The sequence below is a fragment of the Podarcis gaigeae genome (genome assembly GCF_964106915.1).
Source record: "Podarcis gaigeae genome assembly, chromosome: 14".
Taxonomy (NCBI): domain Eukaryota; kingdom Metazoa; phylum Chordata; class Lepidosauria; order Squamata; family Lacertidae; genus Podarcis; species Podarcis gaigeae.
The window spans coordinates 40,122,482-40,141,883 of NC_139690.1; the positions used below are offsets into that span (position 1 = coordinate 40,122,482).

Here is a 19,402-nt window from a genome sequence, read left to right on the forward strand (position 1 = left end):
TATCTCGCTTTACTGGCCGAGGGACCCGGAGTACAGCTTCCGGGTCATGTGGCCAGTATGACTAAGCCGCTTCTGGTGAACCAGAGCAGTGCACGGAAACACCGTTTACCTTCCCACCAGAACGGTACCTATTTATCTACTTGCACTTTGTGCTTTCGAACTACTAGGTTGGCAGGAGCAGGGACCAGGCAATGGGACCTCACCTCGTCGCAGGGATTCGAACCACCAACCTTCTGATCGGCAAGCCCTAGGCTTTGTGGTTTAACCCACAGTGCCACCCGTGTCCCATTTAGGTCTACCCAAAAGAGTGAGATGGGAGAGGGATTAGGATTTGTTGCTAGTTCCCAAACTTGTAGTAATTAAGTGAATACCTTGAACATGCAAAAAGCTATTAGACATATGCATTATCCTTGCTTAGAGCAAGCCAAAACTTTGGAAGTAACCCTCTCCCATATAATTTTTACCACCTGCAACTCCACAGGGATAGTGTTATTTTGGAGAAAACCAGGAAGTCCCACAGGCAGATTAACTGTTGCTCACAGTGCTTCTACAACACAGCTTTGGTAAGTGTTGCATGCTGTCATTGAGAGATAAGTGTTCCGTGGAAATGTTTAAAGAATGTTGATGTGGATAAGATACTGAGTGCGCATTTTCAAAAGACTCTTGAGATTCAGGACTTTAGAGTGGAAATTTACAAGGACATTTCCGAAACACCTTTTGGAGCTTAGATCTAACTACGGAGATTTGGTGACACTACTGAGAAGCAACAGAATCATCTTTAGATGGGAGTTCCCCCAGGGACTATCTTTTAACTTTAAAGGGAAAAAAGTTAAAATCAAAACAGTTGAAGAGAAGGAAAAATTTTTGAGTGATTACGGAGAAGACCTTCAGAAAGAGACTGAAAAAGAATTAAGAGCCCCAGGATCTGGACCATTGAAATGATCTATAATGAACTAAAAAAGGTATTTAAACATACCTTTCCTAAGAAACCAGAGGCCTTCCTTTTGGGCATTGTCGGCCAATTGGTGCCAAAGAAGGATAGAACACTCTTTATGTATGCAACAACTGCAGCAAGAATACTCATCGCAAAGTATTGGAAGACACAAGATTTGCCCACTCTGGAAGAATGGCAGATGCAAGTGATAGACTATATGGAATAGGCAGAAATGACTGGCAGAATCCGAGACCTGGGAGAAGAGTCGTGGAAGAGGACTGGAAGAAGTTCAAAGAATATCTCCAAAAACATTGTAAAATGTTTGAATGTTAAAATGATGTTGGATATAAAGATAATATGGCATCAGTGACATAGTAAAAAAAATTATGCAAAAATGTTTTAAGAAAAAAAAGGGTAAGACCAGAGTATAATTATGTTGAAACTAAACAAATGATATAAGGGATTAAGTTATAAAGAACATGTGATAAATGGATTTAAAAGGAAAGGAAACCAAAGGCATAATAGGTTGAAATGTATAATATTGAATAAGATTGGAAAGAGGGTAAGGAATTGCTGAATTTGATTGTGTAAAGGGGAATACAGAAAAGGGAGATGTGAGGAAGTCAGGAAAGAGGGTTATAAAGACAGTAAGCAAGAAACTAGATTTTTATTTTTTCTCTTTTTTGTTTTTTCTGATTGTTTTTATTTTTTTCGTTTTTGGATTGTGCTGTTTTTGATTGTCTTTCTCTTTTGTTTTCTCTGATTGTGATACTTGTTTTATTATGCAAAATCTTAATAAATATTTTATAAAAAAAAGAAAACAAAAAAAGAAAGAAAATGGTGATATGGTGAGGGTGTCCTTTCAGAGTGCTGGGGTCTTCTTTAGGGCACTCTAGAGCCTGCCAAGTCACATAAATAGAAGCATGCAGGTGGTGTGTTGATGTCCTCTATTACACACAACTATCTTCCCCGCTACTGGGAAAAATCCCAGTAGTGATGTATGGAAGTGAGAGCTGGACCATAAAGAAGGCTGATCGCCGAAGAATTGATGCTTTTGAATTAAGGCGCTGGAGGAGACTCTTGAGAGTTCCATGGATTGCAAGAAGATCAAACCTATCCATTCTTAAGGAAATCAGCCCTGAGTGCTCACTGGAAGGACAGATCCTGAAGCTGAGGCTCCAATATTTTGGCCACCTCATGAGAAGAGAAGACTCCCTGGGAAAGACCCTGATGTTCGGAAAGATGAAGGGCACAAGGAGAAGGGGACGACAGAGGATGAGATGGTTGGATAGTGTTCACGAAGCTACCAGCATGAGTTTGACCAAACTACGGGTGGCAGTGGAAGACAGGAATGCCTGGCGTGCTCTGGTCCATGGGGTCACGAAGAGTCGGACATGCAGACACGACTAAACGACTAAACAACAACAACAACATCTTCCCCACCCCCAAAAATATCTGGTCAGGAAAGCTTTGCCAGGTTTTGGTTGAAGTTGTGTGCCTGATTACTTGGGTGTAAGCCCTGCTGATACAATGAGACTTACTTCTGAAGTCAATAGGCTAGGCTCTTACCATTTCTTGGTTTATATTACTGACAATCTGGAGTCCGACCCTATCATTAAACAAACTTAGGGGTGGGTGAATCTGCCCATTTCACTTTCTCATTTCTCCAATCTTCATCTCAGCTCTCCACATTTTCACAGCTGCTTGCAACTTTAAAAAACAACAACCCCTCATGAAAGTCTGCCAGCTTTTTAGTGCAAATCTCTCCTAAAATTCCCATTTTTGCTCCCATTCAAAAATACAGCCATTTTGACTAAAATGCACATTTTTTGTAAACACTTCTCCCCAATATAGTGCATTGTTGTTTTCTATAATATATGCATTTTTGTGAGCGCTTTCCTGAATACATGTTCTTTTGAAAGACATTATTTGGTTGGAGAAATGCACTGCAAAATTCGAGAAATCTGAATTTCAAAGGATAACTATGGTTTGCTTTGTGTATTGGGTGTAGAAACTTCTTATTAAAATTCAAAAAGAATCAGAATTCTCCCCTTCATCCATAGATTGAGGGAAGCAATAACCTCAGGCAGCTAAACAGGTCATGAAAGGGCAGTAGACTTGTTAAGCACATGATGATTGCATTGCACTTGTACCTCCAGGAAGGCAGAGATAAAAAGGGGTTTGTGTCATCATCTGCCTCAAGGGCCAAATAATCTAACCTGCCTTGGGTACTATGCACCTTGACTTGGGAGAAGGAGCGCCTTTTACTGCCTGGCCCTACTTAACTTTGCTATCAGTGAAAGACATAATGCTTGTTGCCTTCACTGCTCTTTGTGTTACCAGTACTACCTCTAGCAATAAAACAATAAAGGGCAAGTGGGAGCTGTAATGCTGCAGCAATAAATGCTCCTGTTCAGTGTTCCATTCCCTCCTTCTCACCCCCAACTGTTTACCAGCAGTCTGTGCCTGTGCTGGGCTTTTACTTTAAGTGAGGGTTCCCCTCCCCCAGGGTTGTTTCCTCCTAAAGCCCCCCTCCCCAACCCACAATTTCTGCAAATCTTCACATTCCCCCAAACCCCATAGATTCCCCCGCTCTTGCATGTGTGGAATTGGTTCAGCTATCTAAGGAGAGTTGAGTTTGCCCTTAGTATTTATGATGAAAATACTACTTGTCGCAATACATTTTATCACATATGAACTGAAGTTGGGCTTTATGCAGATGACGTTGGCTCATCAGTCCCAAAAAGTTGGTGACCCCCGCTTTAAAGTAGCAAACAAACAAAACAGAATTGGCCCAGACATTACCCAAAGGCTTGATGCTTTGTTTTGTTTTTTCTCTCTCCCCCTTCCTCTTCCTAGTCCTTTCGACAGTTTAAAAACGGCTTGTCAGACTGCTTTCAGCTCCTCAAACTTTGGCAGAAGATTCTAAAAGACATTGGCGGAAAGTTCGGGACCAGCGTCGGTTCCTATTTCGTGTTCCTGACGTGGCTCCTGACATTCAATATTTTTTCGTTCCTTGTGAACTTCAGTTTTATTGCGATCCCTCAGCTCATAGCAGCGAGAGCAAATAACCTATCATTTCTGGGGCTGGAGTTTTTCACTGGAGCTGTAAGTGTGTTTTTAAAACAATAATAGGTTTCATGTGGGCTTGTTCCCCACCCCCACCCCCACCCCCGAATAAGTAAGCCTTGTGCTACAGAGGACTTCTAAAATATAGTTTGCCTAAAGCAGAGCTGGACAACATTTTTTTGTAATGGGAGCTGTGTTGGTACCACATACAGTTTTGCATACGTCTTGGTTTGCATACGTTTTGGATTACAAACACATCAAACCCGGAAGTGCGTATCCCTGTTTGTAACCTTTTTTTGAATTACAACCCATTTTTTTTATTACGAACACATTTTTTTTGAGGCCCCATTGGCGAAAGCGTGCCCTGTGTTACAACCTGTTTTGGTTTACAAACAGACCTCCGGAATGGATTATGGTTGTAAACCAAGGTACCACTGTACTGGTGGCAGAGACAGAGACCATGTCTAAAATTGACTGGACCACAACTCCTCCCCACAATTCGTGCATTCAACCAATCAACCAATCTCATTTGGTCTCCTTCTCACACGCACTAGGAATGGGGAAGGAGGAGGAGGAATCTGTCCTCAGATTCCAAAGTAGACTCTCCTGATCACTTCTGGGTGGATTTTGACCTGGATCGGCTCAATGGCCTACTTCAGTGTTTGCAGTCCGGCTTTTTCCATTATAAGGAGGACTGCACACTGCATCTGTGTGTCCCCCATTATTCCCTTTAAACCTTCTGAAATTCTGTATGCAGCCATCTACAGCCTGAGCAGCTAGCAGTTGGGTTTTCTTGTCAGCAGATGCTTTGCAGTGCAGTTACAGCCGTGCTGTGTTCTAGACCTCTGGCGAAACTCCAAAGCATTTCTGCTGAAATAATTTTATTATTTATACCCTGCTCATCTGGTGGGGTCTTATTTCCTTCCTTCCTTTGTCACATTATCTTGCTCTTCACAATCTGGGCTCTTGTGAAGTAGTGAACAACCCTTTTGCAAAAGTGTACATGCATTGCTTTATTACTCCAGGGGTGAGGTCTTTCTTGGACTCCAACTCCCATCATCCCTGACCATTGGTTATGCTGGCTGGAGCTGATGAGAGTTGGAATCCCAACATCTGGGGGGCCACAGGCACCCCATTCCTCTTTATCCTCTCAGTGACATGTCAATGATGTAACCAATAGCGTGTGTCATAGTTTCTCATGTTACAAAACAGAACAACCCCCGCACTGTATGGTGTTTTCACGTTCATAACTGAAACCTTTCGTTAACCTGCTTGAGCCACATTTATGTTTCTTTTGTTTCAGGGTTATTTTAGCGACACTGTGCTCTATTACGGTTTTTACACCAATACTACCATCACTGAAAACGAGAACAACTCTTCATATTACATGCAGCTGGCCTATATTTTCACCATAGGAATCTATTTTATTATCTGCTTCTTAAGCTTGCTCTATAGGTACAGTGATACTTAGATTTCTTTTGGATTTAAAGGTGACTCTATGGGGGGGGGGGAGAGACTGCTCTTTAGAATATTCTTGAGTGCCAAAAATGATCGCTTGTTTGAAAGCTGGGATGAGATGGGAGACCTAGTGGTCTTCCAGATGTTGGACTCCAACTCCTATGAGCACAATCAAGTGTGGCCAGTGGTTGGAGATGATGGAAGTTGTAGTGAACAACATCTGTAGGGTCACAGAATAACCCACCCTTTCTTGCTGCTTCTCTGCTCAAAATGGCCTCTTGTGTCTTAATTTTCGTTTTCTTTAATGAAAAGGAAAGAAAACAGCCATCTGTACTTCACTACACAGTATCGCCATCAGCCTTCCAACCTTTTGAGCGAACATAAGGGTTGCCAACCTTTTTAGGCCCATGGGTGCGTTTGGATTTTGAAGTGAGTGCTGTGGGTGCCACTGATCTTTTATGTAGACAAAACAGCACCATTCAAGCATACAAGGGGAGGTATTGGCAAACGTGACATCCCTGAGGCTTGTGTGTGTGTGTGTGTGTGTGTGTGTGTGTACACACACACACACACACACACACACACACACACCACACACATATACATACGGTATATACATAAAAAGTTAAGGGGATGCAACAGTGACCACACAATGGTTCTATCTCTCAGGCGGGGGCAGGAGGGGGGACAGGAAATTGAGAAGGGATGGAATGGAGTGTCCTGGCAAAGGCTCTGCAGCAGGAGTACTTCACGCTGCAACATTTGTTGCAGGTCCCACTTTGTGCGATTTACTGCTTTTCATCTAATATCTTCTCTGCTTCCCTCCCCGCTTTCATACAACCACTGATGCATGTTTCGCTTTTCATTGTAGCATGGCAAAGTCCTTCCGCAACAACTTTGCTCATCCCCAGATGTACGCTGGAAATGCTGCCAAACTTCTCTGTGTCTGGGACTTCAGTATAACTAATGAGAAAGCTGTGAAGCTGCAACAGAGGAATCTCAGCACTCAGATAAAGGTATGCTGTTCAACTAATAGAATTTGCTGGTTTGGTGATGGTCACTGACTTAGACAATGGTCATCAGCTTACAGTCATTGAGGATAAGGGTAGGAGGTTAGGATAGCTATACACAACATCTGGTATCTGAATTCCAGTTGCTGGGAATCACAAGTGAGGAGAGCACTGTAGACCTCAGATTCTGCCTGTGGGATTCCCATGAGCAACAGGTGGGCCACTATGAGCATGGCTGGCCCTACCATTAGACAGAGTACAACCTTAGGCGGCAGATGCTGCAATGTAGGCAGCAATGAGGATGCATCTGAGCATATGTCACAAGGCTTTCCCTAATCTAGAAAGCATCTTTTGGGTGAAGCGGAAGGTGCTGATCCCTTTACGGTGTTGAAGATGCACCTGCCAATCTGTTTGGCGTTTGCGCAGGGAATAGGAAGAGAGAGAATATACTGTCCTTTGCCTCAGGCAGCAGAATGTATTGGGCCGGTTCTGACTTTGAGAAGAGGATGCTGCACTAGATGGGCTGTCCTTATCTTCTTTAATATGACTGTGTGTATGGCTTTCTTAGGGACGCGGGTGGCGCTGTGGGTTAAACCACAGAGCCTAGGGCTTGCTGATCAGAAGGTCAGCGGTTCGAATCCCCGTGACAGGGTGAGCTCCTGTTGCTCGGTCCCTGCTCCTGCCAAGCTAGCAGTTCAAAAGCACTTCAAAGTGCAAGTAGACAAATAGGTACCACTCCAGCGTAAAGGTAAATGGTGTTTCCGTGCGCTGCTCTGGTTTGCCAGAAGTGGCTTAGTCATGCTGGCCACATGACCCAGAAGCTGTACGCCAGCTCCCTCGGCCAGTAAAGCAAGATGAGCGCTGCAACCCCAGAGTCGGTCACGACTGGACCTAATGGTCATGGGTCCCTTTACCTTTACCTATGGCTTTCTTACTCAGGAGTAAATATGCTTATGTTGCAGCCCCATGACAAGAGTGGGTGAACAAGCGAGGGCTGATTCCCCATGTGAACGGGTTGTTGTCGCCTTCGTACTTTACTGTACGTTATAGCTTATGACAAATGAGCTTATCTGAAACACTTGCCTGAGCTGCATCATATGGCTTTATAACTAGTTTTCGTTTTAGCTGACCTCAGTTTTGTATTTGGTTGCAAAGTGCCCTAGGACCTTATGATGAAGAAACCTGTGTGAGATGGATTTTATTGGGTAGGAGAGGATATATTAATTGCAATTTATCCCTCCAGGCGCCCACCTGTATGAGTTGAACAGAGTTTAAAGTCCCATCCTTGGCAGCAAAATTAAAAGCATAGGAATTAGGCTGTAAAACCTTCTTTTTGAGCAAGTCCAGCTATGAAGTAAGCTGGCTTTCCCTCTCTAACCCTGAGGGAACAAAGAATCAGGCAACAACCTGGGAAGTAAGTTAAAAATATAATTACTTACAATCTTGCATTAGTTCACAGCAATGGCAGCAATAAAAACTATGCAGGCAAAATACTTATATTTACAGTGTAACCAGCTTTAGACGTGTGCCTGGAGCTGGAACAAGTGCATGCCTGCATCCAACACTGGTCAAAGAAAGAGAAAGAGGAACAAAGAAAGAGGAACATGCTCCTTCCTCTTCTGGGGAGGAGGGGAAGTGACATCATACAGAACCCTCTCTACCAATTTTATTTCTATAGTCTGAGTATCTGCTGATCCTCAGTACAGCTGTGTGATGCTAGCCCCTTCTCATTCTAACTAGCAAGAATATGCATTTGGTAGGTTTGGCTGCTAATCTCCCACAACCTTAACAATCATATTTAATTGTTTCGGCTTCAGGAGACCTTGTCGGAAGTGAATACTGAATATCTGAAGCTTTCTCAGCGCCAGAAAATTAACCGGCTCTTCATTCACCTGGTGGCCTGGGTTGTGTCACTGTTAACGACAGCTGGTTCATGCGCTGGCATTTACTACTTCTGCCTCATTAACTTAAATGTAAGGTCCTTTGATTTCTTTCTTAATACATTTTTTCTCTGCTTTTGCCTTTGTATAATAATATTACCTGCACTGTGTTTTGCTTGCGAAATAAGCGAGTGTGCTTGTTATGTACTGAGTTGAATAGGATCCAAAATGCAGCAGTCTGATTGGTCCTAGAACAATAGGATCCAAAATGCAGCAGTCTGATTAGTCCTAGAACAATAGGATTCAGAATGCAGCAGTCTGATTGGTCCTAGAACAATGCAGCAGTATGATTGGTTTGCAGGAGCCACCCAATCCAGCTCCAGATGAAAGTGAATCCACAACTTGATTGGCCTACAGGAGAATTCCAGAATTAGCCAATCACGTGCAGCCCATTGTGTAAATAATGTATATAAAGCAGATACTTTGGGGAAACTTCCGTTCCTCCTCACCACTATGAGCTGAATAAAGAGCATGAAATCCACTCTTGACTCTGAGTATATTTCAGTGCTCTTACAAGGCTGTGTGCTCAGAGCAGTGAGGGCTGCTGCCTGTTGGGACTGGCGGAGCAAAAGGCAAGGACAGCCACTGCCAGCCAGAGTAGACAACACTGAGCTAGATGGATGAATGGTCGGACTTGGTATAGAGCAGCTTCCTATGTCCCTATCATCTCATGCTTAGCTCTGCCCCATGGGTGTGGCGTGGGGCAGAGCCAAATGTGCTTCCCCAGGCCTCTCTAAGGGGCAGCCCTTGAGAGTCTCCCCATGCTACAGCCCCTCTCCAGCCACATTTGTCATTAGCTTGCATTGCACCCTCCCTGTGTGTAATTGCCTGGCTGGAATGTGTCCTTGGACTCCGAAAATGCCTCTTGCTTACCTGAAGGATAGAGAAGCATGTGTGAGCATGTACAGAAAGCAGCCTACAGTACAAAGGTGACATTTCCATGCCTTGCAAGGGGATGTGGTCTCTGGAAGGTTGCTCAGAAGGCAACACAGCCTTCCTTCTGAGCTGAAAAAGGTTCCCCTAGCCCTGCTTAACAAATCCACACCATATTCTGGGCTCCCTGTAGGACTAATAACTCAACGCACACAGCCTGCTTCATCTTAGTTTTTGATTTGTCTTATGGCTGCTGTTAACTTTGCCAATTCTATAAATTCACTAAGTTTACATATCCAACCTTCTTTTGTAGGTATAATGTCTCCTTTCCAATTCCTAGCGATAACTATTCTGGCGGTGGCATATAAAAAGATTCTTTTCTTTTCATGTGGGATATCTTTCCCTAATATCTCTAATAAATACCCCTCTGGTTTCTTTCCTATTGAGATTTTAAACATCTTTTTAAGCTCTTCATGAATACTACCGCAAAATTTCTTAATTTTATCACAGCCCCACCAAACATGAAACATTGTCCCTTCAGCCTTCTCACATTTCCAGCATAGATTGGACTTATAGATCTTGGCAAGTTTATTTTTTTTTTATAATATTTTTTATTAGTTTTATGAAATACAGAAAAAAGAATAAAGAGCATATTATAAAAGTAGAAAAAGAAAGTTACAAATTTTCTTGTTCTTTTTTCCCAATCTACTGGACTTCCCCGCGTCCTCCCAACCCTGCATTCTCTGTGATACATAACATCTGCAATTTGTTAACTTGTTTCAATACTTATTGTATCTTCCATTTTATCATGTTACCCAATTTCAAATATATTATGACCCAAATCATGTACGTTTTCATTTTAACACAATAAAGTTGTTTCATTATTCTATCTCTGACTTCTTGTACCTTAATTTCCATTTCTTTAATTTAACATTACTGAAGCTAGAATTTCCTAAAAGGTGCGTTTTTTAACATTCATACAACTTATAATATTTTTCCAAATAGTCTTTAAATTTTTTCCAGTTAGATCTTGGCAAGTTTAGATGGTGTCAGATGCCACCTATAAAACATTTTCATCGTGTTCTCTTTGATGGTATAGCAGGCGGTAAACCTGATGTCTGAATTAAATAGCTTCTCTCTCTTTTCTCCCTCTCCCAAAGTTACTTCTTGATGAGAGTAAAAATGAGCTGCAAAGGGAAGCTGCTACCCTGGTGTTGCCCATTGTGGTGAGCCTACTCAACCATGGCGTGCCTTTCTTCTACTCCTCCTTTGGCTTTGTTGAAAAATTCACTTCTCCCCGAAACCAGATCTACACTGCTATTGTCAGGTATTGCTGTCTTCACACATGCTCCCTGTCTCCCTAGAGTACCATTTACCGTATTTTTCGCTCTATAGGACGCACCCGACCATAGGACGCACCTAGTTTTAGAGTGGGAGAACAAGAAAAAAAAATTCTCTCCCTCTCTGCACAGCGCCCCTTCTGTGAAGCAGCAGGAGAAATGGAGCTCCTTCCATTTCACCTCCCGCTTCGCTTGAAGGGGCACTATGCAGAGAGGGAAAGCGGTGCAGCGCCTCTCCAGCGAAGCGAAGCCAGGAGAGCAAGAGGGATCTGTGCGCACCGACCCCTCTCCCTCTTCAGCCTTCAGGCGGCTATTCCTGAAGCCAGGAGAGTCTTGCTCTCCTGGCTTCAGCAAAAGCAATGTGAAGCCTCCGGAGCGCAGTGGGAGCTCCCGCTGCGCTCCGGAGGCTTCAAGCGGCTATCCCTGAAGCCTGGAGAGCGAGAGGGGTTGGTGCGCACCGACCCCTCTTGCTCTCCAGGCTTCAGTGAAAGCAATGTGAAACCTCTGGAGCATGGCGGGAGCGCTTCTGCTGCGCTTTGGAGGCTTTGCGTTGCTTTTGCTGAAGCCTGCATTCGCTCCATAAGACGCACACACATTTCCCCTTACTTTTTGGAGGGGAAAAAGTGCATCTTATAGAGCGAAAAATATGGTATTTAGTCCAAGTTCAATAACCAGGTCCAGGGCAAGGTCGGAAGGCTCACAATGCAGCGTCTTCACTGAAGCTAAGCTGGGTCTGGTTAGGGCACAGGTGAGTGACTCCATGGGAACCGCATCTGTGAAGCCTTGCATGAGAACCTAAGGAGAGCCCTGGTGGAGCAAGCCCAAGGTCCACCAGGAGCCCACTGTCCTGTTCTTGCCATGGCCAATCAGAGATCCACGAAAAGCCCACAAGCAGAATCAGAACACAGCAGCACCCTCCCGACCTGTGATTTCAACAACCTGGTATACAGAAGCATCCTTCCTCCAATAAAATTGGAACATAGCCATCATGGCCAACTGGCCACTGGAAGCCTCATGATCCATGAATTTGTCTAATTCTCTGTTAAAGCCATACAATTCAGTAGCCATTGTTACCTACTGTGTGAGTGAATAAAAACACTAGCATAGGAGGAGTTCATTAGGAAATCCTTTTATGGGGTGTGTGTCTGTGGATGAGAGAAGTCCTGCTGGATCAGGCCAGTGGCGCATCTGGTCCAACATTCTGCTGCCCCAGTGGCCAGTCAGATACCTATGGGGAGCCTGCAAGCAGAGCAAATGATGCTTGCCACACTTGTGATTCCTAACTACATTTTTTCTGGAGGCTTGCTGCCTCCGACCGTGGAGGTAGAAATAGCCATGGATAATAGCCTTATCTTCCTTGAATCTGAATATCCATCTTTTAAAGCCATCCTGGTTGTGAATTCCACAGTTTCATAATAATCATAGAATCATAGAGTTGGAAAGAGACCCTGAGGTTCCTCTGGTCCAATGCGGGAAACTCAGCTAAAGCTTCCATAATAAGAATAATAATTTTGTTATTTGTACAAATACCCACTGGACTTGGTTGCCCCAGGCATTCTGGACAGTTTCTAAAAAATCTAAAAACATAATAAGAGATCAGACGTTAAAAACTTCCCTATACACTCACTCTCAGACTAGCCTACCTCACAGGGTTGTCATGAAGGTGACATGGAGAAGGGGGAGGACTGTATATGCTACCTTGGGCTCCTTAGAGGGAAGGTAGGATATAAATGTAAAAAATGAATACATTTTCCGAAAGGGATCTGATACTGCCCACAAGTACTTTTCTTGTACTGTGTCCCTCTGCTGAATTCTGACGGCAATTGCTGCCCCTCCGTAGGAACGTTATTCTGAAAATATCAATCGTTGGGATCCTGTGCTACTACTGGCTTAACGAAGTGCCTGCATCAAAGGCAGAGGTAAGGTTTTCCAGTTTGCTTCTGAACTGCTGCGGATCTTAAGTATAAGGACATAACAGAAACTTCCCTCACACCCGTGCCTTGTTTTCTCAGACAGAACAGAGCGGGTAAAAATATTTGCTTTGGGGCTATTTCACTTCAGGCTGGAGGTGGAAGCTGGCAAGCTTGAAGGCCTTCTTTGAGCCTTGATGTAATGTGTGAATGGGGTTTTTTCTTCTCTTGGGGGAAGCGTTATCCACAGTCGGAGGTGATATAATCCCAGACACTTGCTTACCACTGCCAAGGTGAGCTGTAGGCAGCTCTTAAGATGGGCATCACGAGATGTGCCTGGTGGTCACAGCCATGCCGAAATGCACCAGAGCTTCTGCTTTATTTATTACACTGCCTGAGAAGCGATATTCATTCATTTACTTGCTTGCTTACAGCATTTATACCATACTCTGTAGCCAAAAGGGTGATCAGAGTAGCGTGCAAAAAAAAAAAAATCACTTCTATGATTGTCTCTGCCTGCAAGCTTACACCCAAGAAGGACATGGCACATGAGGAAAAAATGAAAGGGAGGAGGAAAAAGCAAACTCCAGTCCACTTTCTTCTGTTTAACAGTTCTTCAAGTTACAACCTGTATAACTTTGCTGTTGCACCTTGTTGTTTGCCTGCTTCTCTTTGAGCATGATGAGAATTCCTAGATGGATCCTCCTACACTGGCCTTGTACTCTACTTCTGGATAGTTGTGCAGATTGGGCACCAAGGGAGGGGGTAAATAAGTAGGCAGCAGTGTCTTAGAAAGGAGCAGTCTCCACAAGAGCCGATCACTGAAGCAGCTTGCCCAACCACCCTCTTAAGTTGTGATGGGGAACCAGTGGCATTGGACTACATCTCCCACCATTGGCAAAGGTTGGCAGGAGCTGGAGTTCAGCAACGCTCAGAGGGCCGCAGTTTTCCCAAACCTGGTCTAAAACCTGAAGCCAGCACTGCATGTCATCTCCTAGGAGGACTGGTATGGCTTCCACAAAAGCTATGCAACCTGAGCCAGATTGGAACATCCTCCCCTGAATGTTTTGCTTTCCTAGGGTGCCACCCTACATTCAAGATAGCAAGGAGACTGAGAGTCCTTGTATTTTCCAATTGATTGTTTCTGGGACACACATAATTTTTTTGTTTTATTTTAATTAGTGCTGGGAAACTCTGGTGGGTCAAGATATCTACAGGCTGCTTGTGGCTGAATTCATTTGCTGCTTACTGGGATCTTTTTGTGGAGAATTTCTGCGGAGGTACGTGCACGGATTCTGCATTTGTACAAGGAAAATTCCTGTGCCGTTTCCTTTTCAGTGTTGCCAAGGGGATCCTTCCATCCTGACATACTCCTTAAGTTCTGCTTAACCTCCTTGCTCTTTCACAACTTTTTCATTTTCTCCCGCAGTGCTTCTTGGCATCGCATAGGTGGGGCCTGCAACAAACTGTCACAGCATGAAGTGCTTCTGTTTAGTATGCCAGGTTGTGAGTGTATGAATGTCTCTACCTGTGAGAAGACCTCCGGCTGCTCACCATGCAGCTGATTCATTGGGCTCTTGGCTACTTTCCCAACTTGGGCGGAGGGTATATATATTGGAGGTTTGCAGGACTGTTGGAAAAGTCTGGAGTGTCGAAATAATTTTGTTCCGCTTTTAGAATCGTTGGGACCAAATGTTGCAAGAAACTTGGCGTGCCAGAATTTGACATTGCTCGGAATGTTTTGGATTTAATCTATGCACAGACTTTGACATGGTGAGTAAAAATAATCTTACCCATAATATCTCTGTAAAATACAGAGCTGTGAGATGTGTGGCCCTCCAGTTCTGCTAAATCTCTCATCACCCCTGATAATGTTGGTTGGGGCTGATGGGGGTTGCAGTCCAACAACATCTGGATGGGCATGGGTTCCCCAGCTCTGTTGCAGTACTTAGATACTCCCTGCACATTTCATGAATTGAAAGGAAATTCCTTTGTTTTTAAGCCTCAAACTGTAACGGTGCTCAGCACAAACCCTGCCTAGACCTGAATCCCTGTCATTTAGCAGGCTCTTATCCACTCTGGAGGGCCTTCTATGAGTGTGAATTTGCACCCACTGCTGTCAAAAGGAAATCACTTACGACCATTTTTTTAATGCCGACTGTGGAGAGCTAAATCTAATTTTTCCTGGACTTGGCCTCCGACCCTGAGCTGCTCTGGGAAGCCTTCAGACCTCTTCAGGCTGAGATCTAGCAGCAAGTCAGGGTCCGAACCAAATATCATAGTTGGTGTGTGCCTGTTGTCCTAACATATTTTTCATATAGTTTAGTTATAGTATACAACTACTAACATGGTTTGAAATAAGGCTTTCGACTTCCTTTTAAATGTTGCTAAAACGATAGAGAGGGATCAAGAGCAACTTATTTCATATTCATAGAATCATAGAGTTGGAAGAGACCACAAGGGCCATCGAGTCCAACCCCCTGCCAAGCAGGAAACACCATCAGAGCACTCCTGACATATGGTTGTCAAGCCTCTGCTTAAAGACCTCCAAAGAAGGAGAGTCCACCACGCTCCTTGGCAGCAAATTCCATTCATAATGTCTTAAAGTATTTCCCCCCATTTAATTGCATGGATGTTATATATCCAAGTCATATTTACTGGGGGACCACTAGCTGAGACATGGGTGGTCTCACTTGGACACACAACTGTTCGTTAAACCATGTCCTCATAATGGGATGCCTTCTGTTTATACCTTGTGTCGTGTAAAGAGAAGCTTTGAGATGATTTCTTCCTTCCCCTTTTCTCTCTCTCCTGTAGGATTGGTGTCTTCTACTCACCTCTACTTCCAGCCATTCAGATGATATCATATTTCATAATCTTCTGGGTGAAAAAGGTACTAACTTCTCAGAATTCCAAGATCCAGGTTTGAGGCAATTACTGTTTGGTGAGAGAACCCCAGCAGAGATTTAAAATAACAAAATATGCAGCAAAGTAAGATGTGGAAACCTTTAAAATATGCCCTTGTGAGTTCCAAAATGTCCCTCTTCCCCAGCATAGAAGGCTTGATTACCCAGTGCCTTCCAATGTGAGATAAGCCTGGCAGGACATCTTACTCTATGGTCTTAACCCCTTCATGCATGAATCAGACTTAAGCATGTCAGTTATATCAGGCTGGTTATCCCACATCACCAGGATTGGGGAACCTCAGACTCAAGGCCCCAAACCAGTTGTCTAGATCTTTCTATAAGGCCATTGGGACTCACCCCAGATCATAATCCCTTCTCAACCCCAAGCCAAACTGCTAGCAAGCCCTGCTTTGCTTTCCTGGGTGGTTTTTGCCTGTCTGGAATGCATCACGTTTCCTGTCAGGATTGGGATCCCACATAGTGGTTTCTTTGGAAAGCCACCAGTGCATTGTGTTTTTTTTTTGTTTTTAAAAAAGCATGTTTAATGTATTGTTTGACCTTACATATTGTTTTGATTCAATGGCATATGCATGGATTTCCCACTGAATGTACTGAAATGCTCATCCTCTTCATCCTTATTCCTGAAAGGTGAGTCTGATGAGGAACTGCCAGCCCCCTCGCAAAGCTTGGAGAGCTTCTCAGATGAACACCCTCTTTGTTTTCCTGCTCTTTTTCCCATCTTTCACTGGAGTCCTCTCTGTCATAGCAGTCACCGTCTGGAGGTAAGCAGGATTGCTTCCTTCCCCTTGTCAGATTACATTTCTCTGCCCGAGGCTTTTGTATACAGAGTGAATCTGTGGCCCTCCAGATAGTGCTGCACTACAACTCCCATCATCCATTGGCTATGCTGCCTGAGGTTGAAGGGAGTTGGACTCCAAGAATATCTGGAGGGCCATTGGTTCTCTATTCCTGTTTTAGTCTTTGTTTCTGATGTTTTTTTTGGGGGGGGGTGAGGGGTTGGTTGCATCACACAGAAGAAAAGCTTGTAGCAAGGGCAAGTGTAAATCACCCCATGAATGAGTTAATCACAGGTGCAAGTGCAGCCAAGCAAATAGCTACATTAACTGCCTAGTGCCCTGACTATATCTGTGTTCAGAGCAGTGGTGTGTCTGTCTGTTAGTCAGTGTTACTTGTCTGGTATTATGTCTTGAATTGCTGAACTTATTTAGAAATACTTTGTACTTTTATGTATCTGTATATATATTCCCAACAATTGATGCTGAATCTGGTCCTCCTGGCCTCTCTGCCCCAGCCCTGCCTTCAACAAAGGAGATTGCACTCCACTAACAGGAAGCAGTGTGTACTTTGTAAAATGGTGTGGTTTGTCTTTCTGAGCCGAAAAATTGACAAGGAAGGGAAACCATGAAATAGTCTCCTCCCCAGTGCTTCTTTCACTCTGTTTTGGACCTCATCCTGCCCCAGGCTGAAAACAGGGAAGATGGCTCCCCAATTGACCTGTTCTTTGAGCCAAAAACCTCTAAGGGCCATGGCCTGTCAGTGCTGTATGAGATACACCATTTTTTAAAATGAAGCAGCTTCCTTATATCCTTAATTAAATCTTCTTTAAAAAAACAACTCTCCTTCCAAATGTTTATGGAAATGGTTTCAGATTGGGCCTTAGAATGCAGCAGTGGTATTGCATCATGAATTGTATCCATGCCATTGTCCTGTGCATGCTAAAATATGTGGACCTCTTCCTAAAAAAAACCTTCCCCTCCCCTCCTTGCCCAGGTTGGAGCCTTCTAAGACATGTGGCCCTTTCCGTGGTTTGGTGACTGTCTTTGAGTCTGTTTCCAGCTGGATGGGAATACTCGCCAGTTATCCCAGTTCGAGATGGGTTGTGTGGATTTATCACAACTTAATTGAAAGCGTGCATTTCTTCTTCATCCTCTCCATCATAGTTTTGTAAGTTCCTGTCAGCTGTGTGTTTCTTGTAATAAGAATGTAATAAGCGATGTAATAAGCGATGTAATAAGAAAAGGTAGATCTTATTTTATTTGCAAACGGAAGTGCTAATTTTAATTTCTTAAACTCTTTGTTTTAGAATCATCACCTACCTCTACTGGCAAATAATAGATGGGCGTAAAATAATGGTTAAACTTCTGCAAGAGCAGATCATCAATGTGAGTATGTTGCTGGGGAGACTTCCTATTAGTTTGGCTATTCATTCTCTGGCACAGAATTTTATATTGTTGGATGTTTGGGCGCAACTCAGCTTCTGGAATAGGGGTTTGCACGGGGTAAAGGAGGATGTAGTGAGGGACATTCACATCCCCAGACTATCCCTGTACCTTTAATCTATCAGCTTCCTTCTCTGTCTCCCTGTTGTTTAGACTGATTCAACTTTCTTTACATCCTGTTTAAAACTTCCTCCTCCTCCTACTTCTCCCTTGGACCTCAATATGAGAGGTCATCTTTAACTATTTGTTCATCTCCAGATTAGTTAGGGTGGAACTAGAAACATTTCTCTCCAAGTTTTGTATTTCCTACAGTAAACAACTTTATTACTTTCTTACCTCCATGCATCTCCCTCTGTGTGTGATCGCAATTGGTGAAGTCTACTCTCTAACCAAGATTTACTAGCTAAAGACTGCTCACTCTGCATACTAAAGGGTTTCAATAAGTAGCTCTCACTCTCCCTCCCTCCACCCCCCCCCAAAAAAAATACCAGCAGCAGACACCATGACCATCACTCTTCCTTCTGGATTCAAAATGCACAGAAGTGTTGACATTTCTGATTGGTCACTCATGTAACCAATTTGACTGCTGCTTAGAGCCAGTCGAAGAGGTGGAGTTTGGGGGCTTCCCCCAAGCCAAGGTAAAAGAGGAGGGAGGCTGGAATTTGCTTAAGAGGGCAGTGCACAGTTGATTCAGTGCACCTGAATACAACATAGAGGGCTAAAGGAGACATTGCATTAAACACTCATTTTTAAAAGTGTGCTTGTTCTGACTACATTTATTTTGGGATTGAGGGGAGGGGATTTATTTTGGGGGGATATTCAGATCATGGCTGTTCTCAGATTTCCTGCCAAAACACCTGCTATCCTCCCTCCTCCCAATGGCAATCTTCTGGAGAGAGACCCCACAACTCATTTTTCTTCAAAATTAATGTGGCGTGTTTACTGTACAATATGGGTTGCTACCTCCACACCTGAAAGGGTCCATTTTTGGTGGTAAGTATCAAATGCATGCATCTCCCCACTGTATCTTCTAATACTCAATTTTTGTGTGTATAGGAAGGTAAAGATAAAATGTTCCTGTTGAAGAAATTACGTGCGCTGCAGGCATCTAAACTTCAAAATCGGGGAGAGCAGCCACAGGTTAGTTGTGAAAATGTGGGCTCGTAAAATATTGCCTTATTTATTATGGGCCATTAAAACAATTGGCTAATATTCTGGGGGAACACATGGCAAGTTGTTTATTAGTATTGCACTAGATGGCAGTAGTGATCACACAAAAATCCCAGGCCACTGGAGGTGCCTGCATTGTGTGCAGGCTTAATCCCCTAGGTATTAAATCTTGGATACAAGACTTGCCTTGAGTTAAGAATTTTGTAGTTGCAATCCATTCTAGTCACCCTGAAGTGTGGTTAAGTATACACAGTGTACCTAATTTTGATACTTCTCCCCTGCACACACAGAGGAGTTCATCTGTGCGCCAGTCAACTAGACAGCAGGTACCTGCACCATTGCCTAACTCCACTGAAAGCTCTCCAGCAACAGAGGAACGAGACTCTTACTTTGAGGTAATGGCAACAGCAACAGAGAGAGGACCTCTGGGCGTTTGCATTGAATTGAAATTCTTTTACCACTCTTCTATGCTTCAGAGCTCACCTAGAGTATTGTTTGTCCAGTTTTGGCCATTGGAGTTTGCAGGACCAAGCTCAGTCGTCGAGCAATCCG

The 19,402-nt window shown here is 43.7% G+C and overlaps 1 protein-coding gene across 1 annotated transcript in view; it reads left to right on the forward strand.

Annotated features, from left to right (window-relative positions):
- Nucleotides 1–19,402, forward strand: part of TMC5 (transmembrane channel like 5) — a 36,364-nt gene that overhangs the window by 14,238 nt on the left and 2,724 nt on the right. The window contains exons 6-20 of the mRNA XM_083712140.1: nt 396–563; nt 3,794–4,042; nt 5,307–5,458; nt 6,333–6,477; nt 8,289–8,444; nt 10,445–10,611; nt 12,465–12,543; nt 13,717–13,814; nt 14,212–14,307; nt 15,352–15,427; nt 16,089–16,222; nt 17,232–17,405; nt 17,545–17,623; nt 18,737–18,820; nt 19,141–19,245. Of these exons, the coding sequence (XP_083568266.1) occupies nt 396–563; nt 3,794–4,042; nt 5,307–5,458; nt 6,333–6,477; nt 8,289–8,444; nt 10,445–10,611; nt 12,465–12,543; nt 13,717–13,814; nt 14,212–14,307; nt 15,352–15,427; nt 16,089–16,222; nt 17,232–17,405; nt 17,545–17,623; nt 18,737–18,820; nt 19,141–19,245 (1,962 nt within the window). The remainder of the gene's footprint in view (nt 1–395; nt 564–3,793; nt 4,043–5,306; nt 5,459–6,332; nt 6,478–8,288; nt 8,445–10,444; nt 10,612–12,464; nt 12,544–13,716; nt 13,815–14,211; nt 14,308–15,351; nt 15,428–16,088; nt 16,223–17,231; nt 17,406–17,544; nt 17,624–18,736; nt 18,821–19,140; nt 19,246–19,402) is intronic.